General features: G+C 39.2%; 1 protein-coding gene across 1 annotated transcript in view; it reads left to right on the forward strand.

Moving 5' to 3' along the window:
- LOC126481978 (tripartite motif-containing protein 45) overlaps positions 1-24992 on the forward strand; it is a 165869-nt gene that overhangs the window by 140020 nt on the left and 857 nt on the right. The window contains exons 7-9 of the mRNA XM_050105942.1: positions 2035-2239; positions 3970-4099; positions 10589-10703. Coding sequence (XP_049961899.1) covers positions 2035-2239; positions 3970-4099; positions 10589-10703 — 450 coding nt within the window. The remainder of the gene's footprint in view (positions 1-2034; positions 2240-3969; positions 4100-10588; positions 10704-24992) is intronic.

Genomic DNA, 24992 nt, shown 5'->3' on the forward strand with positions numbered 1-24992 from the left:
TTGTATATCTTTCTGTATTTTGCTGCAATTTTCTAGCCTAGTGACTTCTCTATATATGAAAACAGCATCTGCCAACACCCTCATGGAGTTTCTAAAGTTAGCCACTCAATCCTTTACATGTATAGTTCATAGCAATGGCCAAATAATACTCCCTTAGCCTTAGCTACTTTTATGCCTGAAGACTTGTCTCTGTTAGGAATGCTGTACTGTGTTCCCCCATGTGGAACCGTACTGAATGCTTTCTGGAAGAGAAGAAACACTCCATCATCCTGGGTGTCAGTATCCACTACCTTCTCAGTCTCAAGAGCATAGTGAGCTGGGCTTCAAAAGATTGTTATTTGCAGAATCCATGTTGTTTCCTGCAGAGGAGGGTTTCAGTTTCCTCAAAGGTCATAATACATAAGAATCAAATGTTTTCCAAAATTCTACAACATATTGATGAATATTGCAATCTGTGACTAATGAGGCTGTATTCTCCCTTCTCCAAAATCGGTACGTAATTTTTATCAGGCCCACGGACGAATTGTCTCTACCCTAAAACACAACACTTGTTTACAACATACGCGTTCTGCTACTTTAGCAGCATCATCCTGCTCATAGCGCATGTCCTGCCTATTAAGGGGGTGGAGGGGGATGAGAGTGCTCCAGCTCTCCACTAGATAACTGAAGTCAAGAATTCTGCATTCAAGATTGTCAAAGAATTATCTGAGCCACTGGTTTAAGCCACACCAAGGCGATCCTGGCCGCCTGACAGAGCTGACTAAGCTACACACTCGTCCCTCCAGCCCCACCCCCTTGGGTAAAACTACCTTTCTGCAAAAGTTTCTATGCAGTCTTAGTAAATTTTACAATTTTGTAAGTATATTTAATAAAAATGAAGCACAGTAAAACTGCATGTCCAGTGAAATTTGCTACAATAAATACATGGGTTGAACATTTAGCACAGCGATTAGCAACAAAACTGAATACTTATGGTGCTTTAGCATGTACCAGTTTCATTTGCACTATAACAACAACAACAATATACCTAATACGTAAGTAAGGCTTTCACCAGGTCCTAGAGCAACACAGCCAATGACCAATGGCAGAGCCTATGTTTGTTTGCGTAAGGGGTAAACTTAAATCAACAGTATTTAACTGTCAATAAGCATGACTAGCAATTCCTGCAATATTATTAATCAGAAACATAAGGTTTGTTCTGGATTTATTTTTTGTTTCCACAACATAGTCACACAACTGAAATTAGGGAGCAGCAAAACTACAGCCTAGAGAGGCAAGGAAATTACATAACCCCTCCACCTTTCTTGTAAGCTGCCTCCATCCATCACTGTGTCTTGCTCCAGTTCTCAACCGACAAAAATCAGCAAAAATCAAGGGCCATTAGCTTCAGCACACAATTGCAGACCTATGAGATTCCACAATACCACATGGAAGTAGCAGCACAAACTCCATTGTCGAACACGGGCAAGTCGTTTAGGTTGCACCTGAATGAACAAAGTGCACCTTTGACACACAAACCATGTCAGCGACAGACGAACTGATCAATAGTTGTCACTTCTTTATGATGCTGCTCAGATGAAGTGGGGGTTTAGAAATGACACTGACAACAGTGCACATTTACAGTTGCTAGCTAGGGAAAGACTTCCTCACAAAGGCAGAAGACGGATTGTGAGGGGTAGGAGAACTCATATACTTCTCCCAGTTACTTCTTAAACCATTGTCTTTTTATGCTTTGTTGTTCTTTTTTCATTAATTTTTCCATTTGTCAGTGCCCATGCCCTCAGCGGACACCTATCTGGCCACCCTAACAGTATGGTCCTGATAAAAACAAAGGATTCTTCTTCTGACTAACAAATGACTTTACCTTCGTATGTGAGATTTAATTACCCATTGATTCATGAGAACTACTCCCCTTTTTTCCAGAATACTAATTTATTAAAAAGTTGATATGATGTTGTCAGTCATCTTGATCATTTAACAGAAAGGAAGAAGTTTATCATAGTGGATGCTCATATGGCAGACTTGGTGTTTCAGTTGCTGACGCTGGTCTCCCCAGTGCTGCGTCGTCTGGAATGGTGCTGCAACAATGGGGCTAGTGGCAGCCTTATGGAACCACGTGTGTCTGACTGCCTGCAGTTCCTTCCTGAGGAGGGCTGTGGCCGAATCAAATCACACACCCTCTTTGGCGTCATAACAACACAGACAGTGTCTCCACAACACTGCACGCTCAACACTGACAGTAAGTGCTACTGAACGAGAAGCATCAATTCAGTATCAGATCAGTGAAAACTGAGAAGTTTGTCTGGAGACATTCTATGTTAGGTCCGTTTCATCAATGCCAATTAAATACAAAAATTATTGTCATGAGTTACTTTTATTTAGCTTTTCACTATGTGCCTCAGAGGATTATACCTTCATCACCACGTGGATTTAATGAAACTTAAACAGTTCATATGAACAGTTTTCTGTGCAACCTGTGGCACTGCCTATCAGTTGCCACAGGCTTTTGGTATAAAATATATTTACATTAAACACTAACGTAAATTCCTGGATGGAACAATAAAGGCAACCACTCACCTACAGCAGACTGATGTGTCGAGCACAGAAACACATAATGGTAAGTAGTATTCACACTAGCTTTCATGCTCTTGCCCTTTTTCTGCTAAAAGTACACACATCCACAGACACCCAGAAGTACATGCTCCTGGTCAATGCAAGCAAGGTAGTGTACGTTTATCTGTGTGGTTGTGTGTGTTGCTAGAAAAGAGCAAGAGCTTGAAAACTAGTGTGAATACTGTCATCTGTTCCTACACAGACTGCTAAATGTAAGTGGAATCTTTTCCTTTATTTTATGTATTATTACATTTAACACTTCACTTTCAATGAACCAACATAAATGGAGATTGCATACCAATCTTGAAAGTGTGACTGCTGAACAATACATCGGGCAGCATTGGCAACACAAAAATGAAACATGTGGGCACGTGTGCTCTTACATGATCTACAAGAAAAGGCAACAGTCTCCAGGATGTTTTATAACGTAATTTACTCGTCTTCCATTAGGATGTCATTTTAGATTTTTTTCTAATCTCCTGGAATCTTGCATGTCCTCCTCTACAGTCTGTTCCAGATACATGTGTTTGGCCACCTGTCTCTACTTTTTATTCCTTGCATTCATCTCATCAGTGCTCAGTATTTTAGTAGTTTTCACACTGTTTTGGAAACTCTACTTAGTTTACTAAAAGCACTCCAGGCCATTTTTACTCACCTATTTATTTCTTTTTCTGTACATCCAAGTCACTGTCCATCTATAAATAAAAAAATCATATACATGGTTTTACAACCTCTAAGTTGATTGATGAGTATGCTGATAGATGAACTCCACCATAATCTCATTCTTTATTTAGTCACATTGCCTGCTTTCACAACTAAGACAACTGAACTGACTCTTGTAAAATTCTTGGGAAATTTTAAACAAGTACACTACAGAGCTAAACGTTTTTCTTTTTTTTTTTTTTAAATGTAAACTTACAGGAATAAAGCATGGAGCCACAAAAGCACTAATACTGAACATTAAAAGGTGAACAAGAACCATCCTCAGCTGTCAGTTAGAATAAAGCTGAAACAACAGCAGTGAGATTTTTAAAAAAAAAAAGATGGCTACCGTGTTCTGAATTCCTCACAGCGCGTGCACAAACACGCAAAGAAAGTCTGTAATTCTAAGCTTGCTGTCCTATACACAAATAACACAACGTTAAACTCTAAATGATGATAAATATCTGAATTGTAGATCTTCAAAATCTTTGGTACTTAACTGAAAAAAACAATAAAAATTTATTTATCCATAATGCACACTGCTATATTTAACTTTTATCTAGTACATAGTTGGAAGGTATAGAAATTTTACTATATAACGCTCTTCACTGCTTGACTTGAAGGACATAATAGTGATTTGTTCTCAACCTGCAGCTCTGATGATTTGTCGACAGCATAAGAAAGCTGAAACAGTTCTAACAACAAGAGATGCTGATGAACAGCCACTATGTCATGGTGGAGAGAAAGTCACTGCAGAACTGCGATACAAGGATGCCAGCAACAGGTACACTGTTGTCCAAATTAATTTTAATATCAGATTATGATTATAGTAAGAAAAATTTTGGCAAAATGTAAATAATTTAGAAATAAAAGAGACCACTCACCAAACAGCAAAAGCATTGAGTTGTCAATAGGCAGGCACACACAAAAGAGAACATGCTCCCCCCCCCCCCCCTCTCTCTCTCTCTCTCTCTCTCTCTCTCTCTCTCTCTCTCTCTCTCTCTCACACACACACACCCTACCTGTGCTCCTGAATTGAGTCGACTGGACACACAATGCTAGGATTGCATTTAAGCAGGTGGACAAGGGTGAGGTTCGGGTGGGCAACTAATAGCTCAGAGGAAGGCAGCAAATTTGCTCGCTAGGAATGTGGGAAAGAGGGGTGGCAGGTGCACATGGTAGACGTGTGTAACATGGGTACTGGAGCTAGTACCATGTGGTGCACAATGACGATGACATGGAGGCATGGATTCGGAGGGGAGGACAGAAGTGGAAACTGTTGTACAGTGTGTGTCAAGATAGTGCGTTAATGGAGACAGAAACCAGGGGGATTACGGGAGTCCAGTACGAGCTGTAAGGATAATTCCCATCTGCGTGGTTCAGAAAAACTGGTGGTGGAGCAATGGATCCTGATGGCCCGAGCTGTGAAGCAAATATTGAACTCGAGCGTGTTGTGCTCAGCTGCATGTGATGCCACTGGATGGTCAACTTTGTTCTTAGCCACAATTTAGTGGCGGCCATTCATTCCTACCAACATAAAAGGCTGAGCAGTGATTGCAAGCAGATTTCATACAAGACATGGCTGCTTTCACAGGTGGCATTACCTCTGATGTGGTAAGATAAACCTGTGGCAGGACTGAAGTAGGAAGTCCGGAGTGACTAGATTGGGCAGGTCTTGCACCTCAGTCTTTCTCAGGGATATGACCTCTTTGGCAAGAAGTTGGGAGTGGCAGTGGCATAGAGAGGACTAGGATGCTGAGTTGGTTGGGCAACTGAATACTACTTTAGGAGACATGGGACGGAACTTAGATAAAAAGTCAATTATTACCGGGCATGATGGTAGATAATCAAAGTGATGTTGAAGGATATGGTACAGTTATTCCAGTCATGGGTGATATTGGGTGATGAGGGGGCTTTCCTCTGTGAGTGATTCTTTGGGATGTTGGGAGGATTAGGGGTGTGTGGGGGGTGTGGGCAGGAATCAGGCAGTTGGCAGAAGTCTTCTGGCAGGTAGCCACTGCGATTCGTCGCAACAGTGGTGGAGCCTTTGTTTGCAAGGATGATTAACTAAGAATCTGTTTTGAGGTTGTGAATAGCTGTCCTTTCTTTTGTCGTGAAGTTGGTATTCTAAGCATGGGACCTGGAAAGGATGGTAAGGTCAAGTTGAAAGTAAGGAATTCCTGGACATTAACCGGGGTGCTTAGATGAGAGGGTCATTGTTACATAGTGGTATGAACTGGGAGAGGCAATGTCCAGTGTTGGACTTAGGCTTACTCTGGCTGGAGCGATTGGTAGTAAAGGTTTCCATTGTAAGCCCAATAGAGTTAAACTTGGATGGTCAGCTAAAGATGAGGTCTCTAGATAGGACTGAAACTTCTGTAAATTAAGGTTTTGGTGGAAAGATTAAAAACAGTGTTCTGGGATTGTTTGGATTCGACAGGGTTTGAGTCCTATGAGTGGAGAGGGGAGTTCAGTGTGGGTAGGACAAGTGTTGATGTGTCACGGCTTTCTAAGGCGGGAGCAGGACTCAACAGGTTGGACGATCCATGGAGGTGGTGACTAGAATTACACACATCAAAAAAAGTTTTGCATCACCTCAGTTCTGAGAGTTCCGGAACTTGTACAGAAAATTGGAGTAGAGATCAACATAAACATCATTTCTGCACTTTTTATTGCTCATGAAAACCACACATTGCATGATATACCACCATACAGTGAGACCTTCAGATGTGGTGGTCCAGATTGCTGTACACACCGGTACCTCTAATACATAGTAGCACGTTCTCTTGCACTGATGCATGCCTGTATTTGCCGTGGCATACTATCCACAAGTTCATCAAGGCACTGTTGGTCCAGATTGTCCCACTCCTCAACAGCGATTCAGCATATATCCCTCAGCGTGAATAGTTGGTCATGTCGTCCATAAATAGCCCTTTTCAATCTATCCCAGGCATGTTTGATAGTGTTCATGCCTGGAGAACATGCTGGCCACTCTAGTCAAGTGATGTCGTTATCCTGAAGGAAGTCCATTCACAAGATGTGCACAATGGGGGCACAAATTGTCGTCCATGAAGTCATGTATCGTACAGCCGTTACAGTGCCTTCGAAGACTACCAGCGGCGTACGTCGACCCCACATAACGCCACCCCAAAACAGCAGGGAACCTCCACCTTGCTGCACTTGCTGAACAGTGTGTCAAAGACCTTCAGCCTGACCGGGTTGCCTCCAAACACATCTCCGATGATTGTCTGGTTGAAGGCACATGTGACACTCACTGATAAAGAGAACGTGATGCCAATCCTAAGCGATCCATTTGGCGGGTTGTTGGGCCCATCTGTACAGCGCTGCATGGTGTCGTGATTGCAAAGATGGACCTCGCCATGGATGTCAGGAGTGATGTTCTGCATCATGCAGCCTATTGCACACAGTTTGAGTCATAACACAACATTCTGTGGCTGCACGAAAAGCATTATTCAGCATGGTGGCATTGCTGTCATGGTTCCTCTGAGTCATAATCTGAAGCAGTCATTCACTGCAGTAGTAGCCCTTGGCCGGCCTAAGCGAGGCATGTAACTGACAGTTCCTCCATGCCGAAACAATATTGCTTTGGTTCACTTCAAGACACCTGGACACTTCCCTTGTTGAGAGCCCTTTCTAGCACAAAGTAACAATGCGGATGCAATTGAACCACAATACTGACAGTCTAGGCATGGTTGAGCTACAGATAACATGAGCCGTGTACCTCTTCCTAGTGGAATGACTGGAACTGATTGGCTGTCGGACACCCTCCATCTAACAGGTATTGCTCATGCATGGTTGTTTACATCTTTGAGCTGGTATAGTGACATCTCTGAACAGTCAAAGTGTCTGTGTCTGTGATGCAATATCCACAGTCAATGTCTGTCTTCAGGAGTTCTGGGAACCAGGGTAATGCAAAACTTTTTTTGACGTATCTTCCAGTTGTTCAAGGCAAACATTTCAGTTTTGGAGATGTGGCTTATGAAGTGAGGATTTTTCACAGCAAAAATACCTTCTGGAAGGAGCAGAGTTGGTTCTGACATGCCTGTGCCATGAAGATGTGTTTCTGCAGTACCAAGTCTGTGAGGGATAGGGATTGGCATACACTGAAAAGAAGGTTCATTGTGAATGGAAGGATGGGATCTCAGAAGGAGAATTTTTAGGGTTAGGCCATTGGGGGAGGGGGTATTCCAGGCTTTAGGAAGGATTTAAGGAACAGGGACTGTGTTTCTGCTATGGAAATGGTTGCTTTTCAGAGTGGATGTAAACGGATGGAACAAGGGTTCATTTGAACTGAGATGGCACTAGGAAAACGTGAAATGACAGAGGAAATGGACAAATGAAAGCATCAGGTGGTTGTAAAGGGAAATGGATAACAAAATATGAGCTTGGAGAGTGAAAAGAATGGAAGAAATTTTGCTGAGTGAACTAGGATAATTCTGTGATGTGAGGATATTTGATCACACCTAAGTTAACATAAAAAAAGGAAAGACATAAAATTCTGAAGGGAGCAATGTGGGGAGAGGTGGACTGATATGGTGATCAAATTTAGTGGTTTGTTGCTAGGACAGAGCTGTAACTATGTATTCCCTTTCCCAGTGTGCTAAAAATCTTATCTGAGAGCCTTAACAGACCAGCATTACCCCTCCCCTCCCCCCTCAAACCCAGTCTGTAAACAGATTTCCTATGTCATATCCTCCCACAATCCTAATCCACCAACTGCACCCAAAAATCACCTACAAAGGAGGAACCCCACATAACCCAATATCACCCTCAACTGGAACAACAGTACAATATCCTTCACCAGGGTGGTGATTATTTATTATCAGCCCAGAATTAAAGGACATTCTACCTAAGATCCTTCCTAAAGGGATAGTCGATCACCCGCCCAACCTACACAATATCCTGGTCCATCCCTATGCCACTGCCACTCCCAACCCCTTGCCACAGGGGTCATATCCCTATGGAAGACCCAGGTGCAAGATCTGCCCAGTCCACCAACCAAGCACTTCCTGCTCCAGGCCTGTGCCACCTGTGAAAGCAGCCCACGCCATATACCAGATCTGCTGCAATCAATGCACAGCTTTTTATGTCACAATGACAAGCAACTGGCAGTCCACCAGAGTGAATGGCCACAACTAAACTGTGTTCATGAACATAAGTTGACCACCCACTGGCACAACATGCTTAAGTTCAATGGCTGCTTCACAACCTGAGCCATCTTGTTATTTCCCTCCACCACCAGCTTTTGTGGACTAAACAAATGGGAGTTATCCTTGTAACACACACTTCTCTCCTGTAACCTTCCTGGTCTCAATCTCATCTAACCTATTTTCCCCATACCCTCTATCCAATTTTTGCTTCCTCTGTCCTCCCATTCAAAGCCTCTAAATTGTCATCATCGTGTGTCACACTGAACTGGCTCCGGTATCTATGACTCACATACTTAGCCTGTGCACCTGCCACTCATCCCTCCCACATTCATAGCAAGCAAACCTGCTGCCTTCCTTCAAGACATTAGCTACCCACACCCAACCCCTCCAACCCCTCTTCCAGTCTCCTGCCTCTCTCACCCTCTACCCACCCCACCCAAACCTATCCCCACCCCAACCTAGTCCACTGTCAAATTTAAATCCTGGCACTGTGTCAAGGATTAGTTCTGAAAGCTAGCAAATTTTATTTATGTTTTGTATGTGCCTGTGAACAACTCAACACTTCTGCTATTCAGTGAGCGAAGTAAGTTTGTACAAATAAAGTAAATGATTGATGATGTTCATAACTACAACACAACACACAAACATAATCTCCACATAGGCTTAGCATTATTACCTATGTTTCATAACACAGTTTGGAATCATGATGCTAAAAATTTCTTTCATCACATTTCTTAAAAACAAAAGTCAAAAAACTTACAATTCCCCAAATAAAAAATATTTGGATTTTGCCATTACAAATCCTTATTACAAATTTAAGCAATAATGTGCATAGCAAATCAATACTTCATTTCTACTGTATATAGTTAAATGTTTATAATCACTGCAGCTACATATAGAAGTGGAAGAAAAACAACTGTTGACTAGAGTAACAGTAAAAATTATTCCATTTTCCTGTGTCATCCCATCCAATAAGCCTTCCTTGATTTGGATGACTCTTCCTACATCCTTAAGCATTACTAGGCTCATTTTCTACAACTCATGGACATTCACAAGGGAGTCTGGGACGAGGGGAGGAGGGTGGGTGGAGCACTGACCCCTCCTCCTCTCCCTCCCTATGGAATCTGGACTACAGGGTTTTCACTCATATATTCAGTGGATTAGCATCAATTCTCTGATATATAATAAGTTTTTGATGTCACCTATAAAACATAGCTCTTATGGTGTGATATGTCCCACAACTGACCAAATCCTTTATATAAGAAATATTTTAGAGTTTTTCCACACCCTCGAAAAATATCTGCAGACAACCATGCTTCAGCTCATTCCTAATTCTAACAACTAGCAATTTTACATCTTTACACATGTTCACATGTGCTGCCACTTGGTGACTAGATTATGTTCAACCATATTACAAGTAGTTCATGCTTTTGTTCATGAGAATTGTTGGAGTAACAAATATGTACCAGCAGTAATAACTGCATCTTTCCATGTCTTTATCAGCCCAGCCCCATATACTTGTAGGCTCTTCATGATGGAATCTACTCAATAAAATGCATTCACCAATACCAAGTAGACTGATTTTGATTAAATTTGCCACAAGAACATCTTTCAAGGCTGAAAAATCATTGCATGCTAGTACACCATGATAAACAGTTCCTTGGTAATGTAAAGAGTTTCACTTAATTTGAAATTACATAGTACATACACATTTTCTTCAATGACAAATCAACTGTCTAATTTTAAGTTAAGTAATACATTCACTCAGTCAATCACTGTGTTCCAATGATAATCAAGAATGATAACCTTAAAGGGTGTGGAACAAGTTAAGATACACATTAACAAAGTGAAGATTCCATTATAAACTACATTAATAAACTTTAGTTATTATGGATGCATCTTAAGAGAGAAATACTGCATGATATTTCAAAAATATAAATTAGTAAATATTGATAAAGTAATATTACAAAACATAATTATTCAAACACAACACAAAACTGATTAGCATGGCATTCTTCTTCCATAGGTATGCAGAAAAGGAAACTGACACTTTTATGATAAGAAATAACTTATTACGAGTATTTAAAGTCATTAAATTTCAGGAAGATTCCTATCCACGTGGCTGACCGTCGAGATGGAACGTACTTGCTAGTGTTTGTACCAGACACTGCAGGGAACCTCAGTCTCTCTGTCTATGTTCGTGGGAAACCAATTAAGGTAAATAACAGTAATAAAATAAAAATATCTGTACATGTTAGTGTCAAGCCAAAAGATACAGCAGGCATATAAAATATGCCAATTTTGGCCTTTCTGGGCAACTCTGCTCCATATATAGCAAAAAAGATAAATTAATTTCCTACAGGAATTATGCTGAAGATGACATAAATCATGTGTTCTACATTCTTTGCTAGAATGTATAATCTCAGTCTAGATAGTGTGGCCGTTTTAAATGTGTCTATCAACAGTACTAGATATTTTGTTTCCTAAAGCTAAGTACTGGCCAGATATTCTGTCTCATAATTTATTAGTTTTCTCAAATGAATCTTCCTATGGTACAAACAAGTTATGGCCAGTAACACTATTCAGTCACGGTATACATCATCCTGCAAACAAAGACAGGGTTAAATTGTCATTATTATACTCAGAATAAACACGTGCTCTATGAACCACACCTACCTTCTTAGAGATGAATGCCAACAAGTATATGCTGTGCCCAATGAAATCCTGTCTGTACACCATATTTTTAAAGTGACATGTTCACAACAGCACAACTTTAAGATCACCCAGTTTTCTGTTACTGATTTTATGAGACAACAAAGTTTTTAAATTCTGTCCTGAGTTGGACCACATAACTAAGTTGTTAGGGGGAAATTTTAGTATGTAACAGAATGACCAACTCGTGCAAATTTATTCCTGCACATATAAACAAACACACGTAACACATTTCAAATAATGACAAAATTTTGAGGACAGATTGCTGCTCACTATATAGAGAAGACACTGACTCACAGACCAGGACAACAAAAAGACTGCTACAGATTTTAGCTTTCACCCAAAGGGCCTTCTTCTAAAGTAGAAAACACGCACATTCACACAAGCACAACTCACACACACATGACAACTGTTTCTGGTCACTGAGGGTGGACTGTGTACAACAACTGTGCCTGATGGGAGAAGCAGTCCGTAGGTGGTAAGAGGGTGGGCATAGCAGAGTAGGGGTGGGAGAGGGTGCAGTGCTGCTTGTGGGAGCACATACTGACATTGTGGGAACAGGGTAAAGCTACTAGGTGCATTCGGGAGGTTGGGGGGGGGGGGGGGGAGGGGGGGGGCGGAAAAGGAGAGACGTAAAGGAGGGAGAAAAAAGACTAGTGGGTGTGCGGCAGAATAGAAAGGCCTGTCTTCAACTTTCTGTGTTAAATTATTAAATTTTTGTGTTAGGCCATTAAAGTTTTGTGTTTGTTCATTCCTAACATCACTATGAGTTTTCATCATCCCTTGCATAAGTTGTATCAATGACGAAAACTCTCAGTGAAATTAGGAATGAACAAACACCAAAATATGTCTTCATTCCTGCATTAGACAAAGTTTTTGGTCCAGAACTACGTAATTAAGTTACTTACTTGCTACCAGTAATGCCTCTCTGGGAACAGTATTTGCAATTTTTGGGACAAGCACTATACTGATTCTCAGAACACGGTGTCACAGAAAATTTAAAAAAGCCTGAATTTGGGAAGGGAAAGGTCAAATTCCTAGGATACACCATATCACTAGAAATTACTTTGCCAGATGCAGGGAAATTAAATGCAATCAGACATTTTCCCCAATGTCAGGACAAAAAACAACTCCACTCAAAGCTTACCTGGTCCTGGAGTCTTTAGAAAATTTATTACTGACCAGTTGCTGAAAAAAAAAAAAAAAAAATGAAATGTCGTGTGGCTAGGGCCTCCCGTCGGGTAGACCGTTCGCCTGGTGCAGGTCTTTCGATTTGACGCCACTTCGGCGACCTGCGCGTCGAACCAGTTGCTGAACAGTGGTGCCCTGTTAAATTAGTTACAGAAGAATAACCCATGGATATGGACAAATCAATGTCAAACTGACTCTGAAAGCACAAAAAATACTCTACTCAATGCAAATGTATTGTATCATCTAGGCATGTCACAAGAGTTTTGTTTAAGTGCTGATGCATCTTCACAGGATCTGGGCACTTGCCTATTCCAAATCACCAAGACAAATAGACAACAAACACCCAAGATAACTCTTCCTGAATGTGAGTGATCATATTCAATAATGGAGCTCGAAACCCTCTCTATAGTGTGGATATTATTTGTGGAGAAAACACAACACAGTCTACCATGACGACCAAGTACTTTCTTTTCTCTTGACATGCAAACTTCTGCACAGAAGATTAGCTACATGGTGTCATTACTTGCAGAAACTCAGTTTGAGGTACTGTACATCAAAGGTAAACAAAACATACAAAGGTTAAAAGACTTTTTACAACTCATCGAACACAGTTCTGAAATCAGCGTCCTACTTATGCAAGACAAAACTTGTCGACCCTATTGTGTAAAAAAGTGCAATACCTTGAAGCAATTGCAAGAAGATCCACACTGGAAGAAGGTAAGACTCAGACTATGTGAAGATGATGATAATAACAACTTAAAAAAGTTTTATATTATTTATAAAGGAATACTGTTTCACCGACGTACACCTAACCAAGAACAGTAGTGCATATGTTTACCTAAAAAGTTTGCAGACAAGTTCATTCTTTACACTCACTACGTATGGGGTAATTGTGGTGTTTCTAAATGCACTGATAAGATTAACACATACTGCTACTTACCCAACATGTGATGCCAAATTCTCCAAGTAATCCAAAAATTCATTACTTGTCAGAACAATAAACATTCCAAAAAATCAAAATAAGTTGAACTGCATCTAACAGTTCCCACAAAACGATTAGAATTTCAATCATTGGATGTTGCCAGTTCTTATCCAAAAGGAAAAGGGAGTGTCAAGTAAGTAATTTCCCTATGTGGCGTTTTTGCCAAGAACGTTAAGTTGCATGCAGTGAGGTCAGTGACCACCGATTCTATTATTAGAAGAATTACAGACGACTATCACCCTCGAATAGGGGAGCCACAGACACTGTTATCTGATGATGCACCGTATTTCACAGGTAACAGATGGAAACAAAATAAAACACGTACTGCTACCATGATTCCACCCCAAAGCAAGGCCATAGGAAGGGTGTTTAAGGAATTTAATAGATTTATACGCTGCTACACACCACAGAAAAATACATAATGTATCAAGTTCGTCTCACCATTTCAGCAAATCATTAATAATTTGCCACATACTTCAACAGGTTTTAGACCAGCTGCATTAATGTTTGAGAAACGAGAAACAGATGAGTGGGAAAAAACCACTGCTTAAAGTACCCAAGGGAGATATGTCATTTGATGAAAAAAATACAGCAAGCCTTGATTAATCTAGTAGAAAAGGCTGAGCAGAGAAAAAGCTCTTTCGACAAAGATTAGGGTGCACTGTACAATTCCATACAGGCCAAAAAGTATTGCTGCGAATGCACTCAAGATCTACCAACCATGGAAAACTTAATCACAAATGGAAACTCTTGTCAACTGGACCTTTTATAATTACAAGGATCATATGGACTAGCTTACCCTGTAAGTGAAAGGACAAAGGCCTTTAACCACACACACGGCTCTAAAAAAAATTGTGCAATGAGTGAGTCTGACAAGAGGTTAAACCAACTCATGAAGTTATTGTGCTTGCTTATAGTGAAAATATTTCACTATAAATTATGAAAGATGTTCACTTAATTGCCATGATGCAAATTCACTACTACAATATGTACAACTTGTGACCGCAAATGGATAACTATAGTGGGAGAAATAAATGATGTACCATTACGACAAGAGGCTACACACAAGTACAGTAGAAATTTTCTGCAAGCGCAGTAGAAATTTGCACCACAAGACAGTGATCTCAGCACATGTGCAAAGGCAAAACAGGTCAAAAATGCTGCTTATCACACCCAACACTCAGGTAACATTAGAAACCTGTACACCAAATACAGTATATGTGAAAGATTATGAATATAAACTGACTACTAAAATAAATACCAAAGTCTGCACTATAAGAATAAAATTAATATAAGGAAAGAGAACTAAGATAAGGATATATTTGTGTGGAAAGAAAGAAAATGAACTAACTACAAGAGGATATCTACACACTAGGTTATTATTTATAATACGAGGGTTGGAACTTTAATAGTGACAACTATTCATTTACAGCTTGTACAAAATAGATACATGTTTCAAAGTTTTACTGACCTTCAAAGTAGTCACCAGCATTGTGTATAACCTGTTGCCAGCAATGTGAAAGTCGGAGGATACTTTTAGCAGTGCTAGTTGTGTTGACAGTTCGAGCGGCGTGGTCTATTGCCCGACGAATTTGTAGCAGTTCTGAAGCGAATGCCGTGAAGTGTTTCCTTCAGTTTAGAAACTGAGTTGAACTCACGAGGGCTTAAGTCGGGGGAGTGCAGTAGGTGGTATAGCACTTAGCAGCCCCATCAGTCAAACAAATCAATAACAGCTTGAACTGTACGTGCTTGAGCATTGTCCTACAAAATTATGTCAGGTCCTGCAGAAAGTGTCATCACTTCTGTCTCTATGCTGTTCATTTTTGGAACAAAACCTACGACCAGCTTTGAAGGTCAGTAAAACTTTGAAACAAGTATCTATTTTGTACAAGCTATAGATAAATAGTTGCCACTATTAAAGTCCCAACCCTCGGATATACACAAAAATCTATATGATGACAATATACAAACTAAATTAAACACTACATTATACGAAATCTGTATGGACCATGAAAGAATGAATAATTCTAGGCATATGCTCATGCTCTGAATAAGCTACAGGATGGGGTAATGATACTATTCCTCATCTAGGACAATATCTATTATTTTTATGTGCACTCATCCTATGGAGATGGAAGATATGAAAGAGGTGAGTCAAAGTGATAAAAATGCTGTTAATATTTGCTCCCTCACAAAAAGATTTGAATTCTGAGAATCTGAATAACGAACTAAAAACATTTGCGTACTGAATGAAAATATATACATGTTACAAGTGCAAATGATACATTGGTCAGCTTTGGATCAACTATGTAGTTGGTTTATAAGTTAGTAGATTAGATTAGATTATTCATTCCATAGACCCACAAAAGTGGGGATCCTCCTGGGTGTGGAACATGTCAGATAAACACATTACAAAACTGTAATTAGAAAAACTTGAGTTTCATTAATTTTAATGATCCTCAGTCAATAAACAGTAAAATTATGTACATGAATTAAAATTCAACTACTAATATTTACAGGATTAATACTTACATGTGCTTTCATTAAATCCATCATTCACACAGTAGCTAGTTACTTAGCAATTACAACCAAGTATTGTCAAAAATTAAAGTAAATTATTCATTTCAATGATCCTCACTTAAGAACAGTCAAATTATGTACAAGATTTAAAATTAAACTTCCACTATTTACAGACTTAAGGCTTACGTCAGCTTTCCCTACATCCATCATTCACAACAATACGTAGTTACTTGGCTGTTACAACCAAGTATTGTCAAAAATTAAAGTATAATAAATTTTCATTAAAATGGTCTGCTGCACTTGTTGAGAAATTCATGGATGGAATAGAAGGAGTTGGCCACCAAAAATTCTTTAAAATTATGTTTAAATTATGCCTTGTCTGAAACTAAACTCTTAATGGTTGCTGGTAACTTATTGAAAATATGCATTGGTGAATAGTGGACTCCTTTCTGGGCAAGAGTAAGTGTTTTTAAATATTTACGTATATTGTTCTTACTCCTAGTATTGATACTGTGTACTAAGCAGTTAGTTGGAAAAAGAGATGTATTATTTACAACAAACTTCATTAAGGAATAAATATACTGAGAAGCTGTGGTTAGTATGGCCAATTCTTTGAATAGGTTTCGACAGGATGTTCTTGGATTTATACTACACATTAATCTTGTTATACAGTTCTGTACTCTTAAAACTTTTTTCTCGGTTTGTGGAGTTAACCCAAAATATGATACCATATGACATAATGGAGTGAAAATAAGCAAAATATGCCAGTTTTTTTTTATATTTATATCTCCTCTTGGAAGTTCTGAACTGCATATAGTGGGTCTTTTCAAAGTTTAATGACAGTGAACTGGCTATGAACCACTCATTCATGTCAGTAAATATTTGATTAGCTGCCCTTTCTAAATTTATATTTGATTTACTATTTTTGCAATGTTTGTATCATCTGCAAATAAGACAAACTCGGCATCTGGTAATGTAACAGATGGCAGGTCATTAATACACACAAGAAAAATTAGTGGACCTAGTATGGAACCTTGGGGAACACTACATGTAATTTCTTTCCGATCAGATTATGTCCGATTGCCTACTGCTGAAGTGTTACGTAATGACGAGTTTCTATTAGTAAGATATGACTGAAACCATTTTGCAACACTACCAGTGATGCTTTAATATTTTAATTTACTCAAAAGCATGCTGTGATTCACACAGTCAAAAGCCTTTGGCAGGTCACAGAATATGCCAGTTGCCTCTAATTTGTTGTCTAATGAATAAAGGACATTTTCATTGTAAGTGTAAATAGCCTTCTCAATATCAGCACCCTTAAGAAACCCAAACTGTGACTTTGACAGTATGTTAGTTTCACTAAGGTGCTTCAGTATACGTTTAAACATAACCTTTTCAAAGATTTTTTAAAAAGCCGGCAAAAGTGAGATCGGTCGGTAATTTGATGGCATTTCTTTGTCCCCTTTCTTGTGGAGAGGTATAACTTCAGTATGTTTAAGCCAGTCCGGGAATGTTCCTGTGATAAGTGATTGATTACACAAATAACTTAAGCTCACATGAACACACTTTTATTAACTTTGTTGATATGTTATCATAACCACTAGAATGCTTTGATTTCAAGGACTTTATGATGGATTCTATTTCTTTGGGTGAAGTAAGTGTCAATTCCATTTTACTGAGATTGCTTGTGTGCACTGGTCTCATATATTCCATTGCATTATTTACTGAACCTGACAATCCCATGCTATCAGTAACAGAGACAAAATATTACACTTCTTACAGGTAATGATGCAAAGAACACCCCTGTAATGAGAAGAAAGGAATTTAGATAGCTGGTACCAAAAGAAATGGGCCATACCACAACATGAGTAACTATTTAGATTTAAATATGTGTATGAATATGATAGTTTGAATGTTATGTGTGGATATAAAGAAATTATAGTACGTAAAATATTGTGAAGTAAAGTCAAGGTCCTGAACAAAAAAACAGTAACAGATATGAACACCGAATGGCTGCGGGTAGTTATGCTTGCTTGTGTTGATTGGAAACATGAGAGTGAAGTTCTCTATGCCTTTCATCAGAAAGCACGGAATTACAAACAGTTGAGTTAAATGAGATGATCAAAGTAGTTCATGGGAATGCATATATGTACAGTAGAGTCCCGTTAATCAGAACTAATTGGGATTGGACCTTGTTCAGATTACCGATTTGTTCGGATTAGCCGGAATTACGGTGACGAGTTTCTAGAATGAAGTATACCAAGCAGATAAGTAGGTACCCCATGGTTAACAAATGGGAACAAGTGTGGGAACAACGGATCACTCTCACTCCCTACCCTTGTTGTTGTGCATTGTTGAGACCTTTGTAGTGTCTGAGGTCAGTGCACTGCCAGTTGGCTAGCAAAGTGCTTGGTTATGTTAGTTATCAATCACTGGCACGCGTAACAGTTGTATTGTATTCGTTCAAGTGTAGTGGTGTACGTATTTTCATCATGAGTAAACGGAAACATACAATGTTAACTCCCAAAGAAAAACTGAATGCTTTGAAGTGGATAGACAATGGTGAGAATGTATCTAAACTGGCAACAGAACTGGGTGTTGGTAAAGTAACCATTTGTGATTGGAAGAAGAACCGACTCAAGCTTGAATAGTCCTGTGCAACGTCTTCAGGAAAAACACTTGAAATTCAGCAGACTTTGAAACAGTCCCAGTATGATAAAGTGGATGAAGCTCTTTTCCTTTAATCAAAATATCCACGGGTGTACTGCCGGTCTACAGTGTCCAACAGGCACAATATTTCGGCGATCATACATGTCGCCATCATCAGGTGAACTGACGGACTGAGCTCCTGTGAACGTGCCGGCACGGAGATCCGTATGCTATGGCTGCTAGAGGGAACTGGGTTCGGTCGCGGCGGCGGCCAATTTAAATACCCTCCGCCCGTGGTGCGCTCCCTCCGCTGTCCGCGCCCCACGCCACAGTCGCGCGGTGGAACAGATTGCGACGGTGTCTGAGATGACGTCGGAGTGATGGCTCTGTCCACCGTGGTTGTCACAACTATTTTCCCTTTGGTTTACGCAGGAAAGAGAAAGGGGAACTCCTTTGAGTGGAGCACTGGTTCAGGAGAAGGCTGTTTACTTGAACAAGTTAATGAATGTTGATGAGCCTTTTAGTATGTGTACGGGTTGGTTGGACAGATTCAAAAAAGTCATGGAATCCGTCAGCTAACAATTACTGGAGAGAAGCTTTCTTCCGACCCTGATGCAGCGAAGGAATACTTAGGTTAGTTTGAAAAAATGATAAGAGAGGAAAAGTATTCTACCCAACAAATTTATAATGCTGACGAGACTGGCCTTAATTTTAGGGCATTGCCAACAAAAAGCCTGGCATCTAAAGCAGAAGACCATGCTCCTGGTCTTAAAATGTGCAAAGATCATGTGACTATTAGTGTGCAGCAATGCTGCTGGTAATCACAAGTGCCTTTAATGCTGATTGGCAAATCTGCTAGGCCCAGAACTTTTAAAAACTGCAACATGTAGTCCCTGCCCATATATTATCACAACAAGAAAAAAGCATGGATGGATGGTAAGCTGTTCAAAGAATGGTTTCACAGCCAGTTTGTTCCCTCTGTTGTTCTAAGGAAAATCATTTGTCCCCTCTAACAATCCTTTTGACTGATAACGTGCCATCTCACCCCAGCACTGAGGAATTATGCAATGGAGAAATTGTGGTGAAGTTTTTGCCGCCAAATGTTACACCACTTCTACAGCCGACGGACCAGGGTGTACTGCAAACATTACATCTGATTTACCGAAAACATTTTTTAAGAATGCTAATCCGAGATGATAGCATTCCTTTAGTGGACAAAATAAAAAGACCAATGTGAAGGATGTTGTTTATTGGGCCGCTGAGGCATGGCAGAATATTTCAAAAAATACTCTGAGAAAATTGTGGAGAAAACTGTGGACATCTCTTGAATTTCAGGACAATGTAGTTGAAAATGAAGAGGAAAATCTACCACAAATGATACAGACAATCCCTGGATGTGAAGAAGCTAGTGAAGGAGATGTAGATGAGTGGATGGCAGCGGATGGGGCATGTGTGGAGAACCTTACTGACGCTGATTTAGTTGCTGCTGTGACTCAAGACCAGGAAGACGTGGACTGCTGTGACGTAAGTGACAATGAGCCTGAAAGCAACAAAGGAGAGCTGGTGCCACACAATGACGCAGCAGAAGCCCTTGACCTTGCGCTATGTTATTTGGAGCAACAGCTCAGTACTACACCTGCTGATTCGATATTCATGAGATGATGGCGCAACTATGCGTCATATGATAGACTGTCTTCATTACGCCAAAAAACAATAACTGAGTTTTTGTCATCCAAAATGTAGGGATAAAATGTCCGCTGTATTTTAGTAAATTTGACAGCTTTTCTTTCATTGTTACGCATTGTTTAAACCTAATGTTTTCATGCCAATTTTTCTAATACATGTTTACTGTACTGCGTAAATTAAAATAGTGTGTACAGCAGTTTACCGCACAGTTTTCCATACTTAGACTAACATTTTTCATGTTTGGATTACCCAAACGTTCTGATTACCGGGGTTTGAATTAGCATGACTCTGCTGTATATTGTTTCTTCAATCCTGACATATAATATGTTTTGCAATTTATTCATGTAAACAACTACAATGTCATGAGTTTAAAAGTTAAAAGGAGTACCAGCTCATCATCATGAAAGTTGTAGACATAAATGATTTATTAACGATGAGAATTAACATGAAATAACTTGTCCCAGAAATGTTGCCTTATGAGTTTTGAAAGTGAAATGACTTCTTAAATATTATTCACTTGTTTTTAAATATTTTTACACAAACATCAAAAATGACGTGGCAAAGTCATGTATAAACTTTTGTACAAGTACAATGTATTAGACCTAACGTGTCAGCTAAAATTAAAATGACATTTATGTGTTGTTATAAGGAGCAAATTTTCATCATGTTTTAATTTCTTTATGCCAGTCGTGTAAAATTTTACGCAATTATACAAAGACATGTAAGGAAAACTGTATATGAAAAGGATGTTTAACACATGCAGAGAAAAAAGGGGCTTCAAGAAAAACTGTTAACTCAAAGGTTTAGCATGTGTTGAATAAGGAATACGCACTTATGTGAAGTGGTGATCAAACCTATGTGTGTCTACAATGATGCAAATATTTTAAGTGCCCTTTGGAGTGGCACTGGGTGTTGAATTTTGCTACTACAGAGGAGGGACTAAGGCAAGTACTTTATGGACTTACCAAGAAAATAGTGAGCGCTCGACATGTTACCGATGATACAGTTTGGCCTTTTGGACACTGAAATATGTAATGGACGAAGTAGTCTGCATCACCATGGTCAAAACTGTATGGCTTCTCCATCGGGGTATCAAACTTTTTAACCAAACACACATCAATGTACACTTATCCTAAGGAGCTAGCCTATGAACTCTATAACAACATGGAATTCATCGTCATCTACAAAGTTACACAATCGAGGCCGAACTATTTTCCATAGTTGCACCAATGGTAATGCAAGGAACGCTCACAACGAACACCACTTAATGTGTGGAGATGCGACAGCACAAACTATGAGTGGCAGTTACACCTCAATAATGAAGCAAAAGATTCTAATTCAACATCCCCTATGTCGAGTCATGATCTCTCAGAAGCTGAACCTTTAAAGTTTTGTAAATTTCATGTAAATTAATGGTAATATAAATAAATCTGACACATGCAGGGGATACATAAGGTATAAACTTGGTGACAAATACAGAGATTTGATCCTCAGCCAGGGCAAGTGGTACTTCCCTATAAAATTTGATTATTTATGTCACGTACATTTGTAAAATGCATTACTACTACTGTATAGTCATCTGGTAATAATGGGCAGTGCCAGAATACTGTGGGGTGGCAAATTGTGATAGATCTTCTTTTGGTTCAGCCTTGAAGTATATGTCAATCAATAAGTATCAGAACACTGGCAAAGATGCAATATGAACATGCCCACACCAAAAAGAGATCCGTACAAAAATGAAAGATGAACATATATCTGTATTACAATGTTCCCTTAAGCTGACATCAAATTTTTCGCTCTCCAACTATCTGTCTCTTCCCGCCCAGGATTCCAGGTGGATGTATTGCGTGTTGTCAGACTACAATACATAAAGTTTTTACAACATATCTTATAGCAAGGGAGGTAGTTTCTTTCATTTCTAAATTGTTTCATCCTGAAAATAATAACTGGATACAATGCAGCCAACAAAATTCAAAAAGCACAGCGACATTATTTATGATTGTATTCTACTGCAGCCGGCCGGGGTGTCCGAGCGGTTCTAGGCGCTATAGTCTGGAACCGCGCGACCGCTACGGTTGCAGGTTCGAATCCTGCCTCGGGCATGGTTGTGTGTGATATCCTTAGGTTACTTAGGTTTAAGTAGTTCTAAGTTCTAGGGGACTGCTAACCTCAGATGTTAAGTCCCATAGTGCTCAGAGCCATTTGAACCATTTATTCTACTGCATTCTTTACAAGGAGCTGGTCAGTGCACGCTTTTCTACACAAAAGAAGAGGTAAATATCACTCTGTTCAAAAGGAGAGTTAATATACCAACTAGACCATTACAGTGGTAACTGTAGTGATACTGTGAAGATGCAAACTTAGACGCATGAATTGTTGGTGGAAAAAGTATCTGCCAGTCACACACCTCAAAATAATCGACATTATTCACACCTCCTTATGGCACCAGTACTTAAAACACCACCATACTTCTCATCACTATAGATGTTTCAGCCATGGGTGGCTAGGCTGTATGGGAGGGACTACTTGGAATTGAATGGGTGGCAGTTGCCTAAGTGAAGGTATTGTTGGTGGTTGGCAGCAGGCCTGATATGGACAGAGATATTGATGTAGCCATCTTTGAAGTGGTGATCTATATCAAGGAAGGTGGCTTGTTGGGTTGATGATGACTATTTGAAGCAAATGGGGGTGAAGATGTTGAGGTTCTAGAGGAATGTGAATAGGGTGTCATCACCTTCAGTCCAGATCATGAAGATATCATCAATGAATCTGAACCAGATAAAGGATTCTGGATGGTTAGGAAGGAACTCTCTACGTGGCCCATACATAGGCTGACACAGGACGGAGTCACGCAGGTGCCCATCTCTGTACCACAGATCTATTTGTAGGTGAATCCTTGAAAGGTTTAATAATTGTGGGTGAAGATATATTTAAGTAATAGATTCCAAATATATTAATTGTTTGAACACACTGTTCAATGTTTACATGTGATAACTGTCATAAAAGATACACAGACACAGCTAATAATTTTGGAAACTTTAACTGTCATGCAACCTGGAAAGTAACCAGCATCACCATTATCACTCCTCCCATTTTTTACACAGTTTATTTTATTTTGTTTTCACCAAGCAAAAATCAACTTGCTCCAAACCAAAAAATTTTTCAAACTGTTGTATAATCAGCACAACATTTTGTGCATTTGGGATCACTGCTATAGTGAAGGATGGTCGTGTTGCTTGCATTTGAGAACAAAGCACTTAAATTGAAGAAACACAGAATGAAAACCTGTATTTCTGTTGTTCATAGTTCAATATGTTACACAGAACATTAATGTGGTGAAATAATTCAGTTGTCACAAGAGTAGGGAAAGGAATTAATTATGGCCTTGTTGGATAGTTATTGAAAACATAACATAATAAACTTGAACCAAGATGGTAGCTTACATTGTTATTGCTTGTTTTCTCAATAACTTTTTCACTCTAAATGAACAATTGCTACTTATTTCAGTAATTAAAATTTATTTATAGACACACATTTGCCTTTAAGAATGTTTCATCAGTCAATGCATTATTTACTGCTTGCATGAACTTATGAGGTTTGTAACAGATTATGGTAATATGGTATTTTTTTTAGATATGTCAATGACCATGGGGACAAAAGTATATTTCCATAAACACTACATTACTGTGCAATTACGAAAAAGCCACAGAATGGATCTAAGTTACATAAGTGGTACAAAGCGAGAAGTCCTTGAACTTGTAATACATCGTACACTTTCCACTGAGTGTAGCACAGAGGTCCAAACTTGTTTTAATTTTCTGGTAACACTGACAAATATGCAGGGTATGAACTGAATAATAAAGCAAATAATTTACGCAAGGGAACCAGTTCATGGTTTATATCTAATAAACTGATTCCTTCTACAGTAAGCGCAGCATATTCAGTTTCTCATCCACAATTCTGTAGGTGACATTATTCCAGTACCTTGAAACAGTGTCATGAAGGGAAGCACACTATATTATTGGGACAGAGGTTCAACGACAAGTCCTCATGGGAGCCACCTTTTCTTAAACTGCAGAAGTAGAATGCAGTTAGTAACCTTTATGATTAAAATATTTTCTCTCATCAGTACCTGTGATACACTTTTATGTTGGCTTATTTTTCATTCATTCACTCCTTGATGTCAATTGGCTATTTCAGGAGAAACTATTGGAGTTACTAAGGCTATTTCTTGAGCAAAACTGCACAGATGGTGTTAACTCATAAAACTCATAGGACACTAGTTAGCTTCTCACACAGTCATCTAACTATGTGTATTCTCTCTTGTATGATTTGTTGCATAAAACATGCATTTGTCTGAAATCTAACACAATACTAAGGAATTATTTGCACATGCAGAGTACATCCTTCTCGATCATTCAGAAAAGAAAGATCTCATATTGTTTTCAACAGATAAAGTTTGTCAATTATGGAATATAAATACATATTTCATCAGCATCAATTATTACAATCATTCCCATAAATTATACACATTCCCTTGCTGCATTAATTGACATAAAAGAAGAAACAAAGTATCACCAATGACAATGAAATCAAATGAAACAACATGTTTACTGTTACCAGTCACTATTTATCTCCATGATGTATTTGAAAGGTGTAAACTTCCATCATCAGGTGGATTTACATTTGTTAGCATGATGTATGTGTTGTGTTATGATTTCTGGAGGAACTTGTGGCACTCCAGTGGTAACAAGTTCCTTTCA

The sequence above is a fragment of the Schistocerca serialis genome, chromosome 5 (assembly GCF_023864345.2).
Source record: "Schistocerca serialis cubense isolate TAMUIC-IGC-003099 chromosome 5, iqSchSeri2.2, whole genome shotgun sequence".
NCBI lineage: Eukaryota > Metazoa > Arthropoda > Insecta > Orthoptera > Acrididae > Schistocerca > Schistocerca serialis.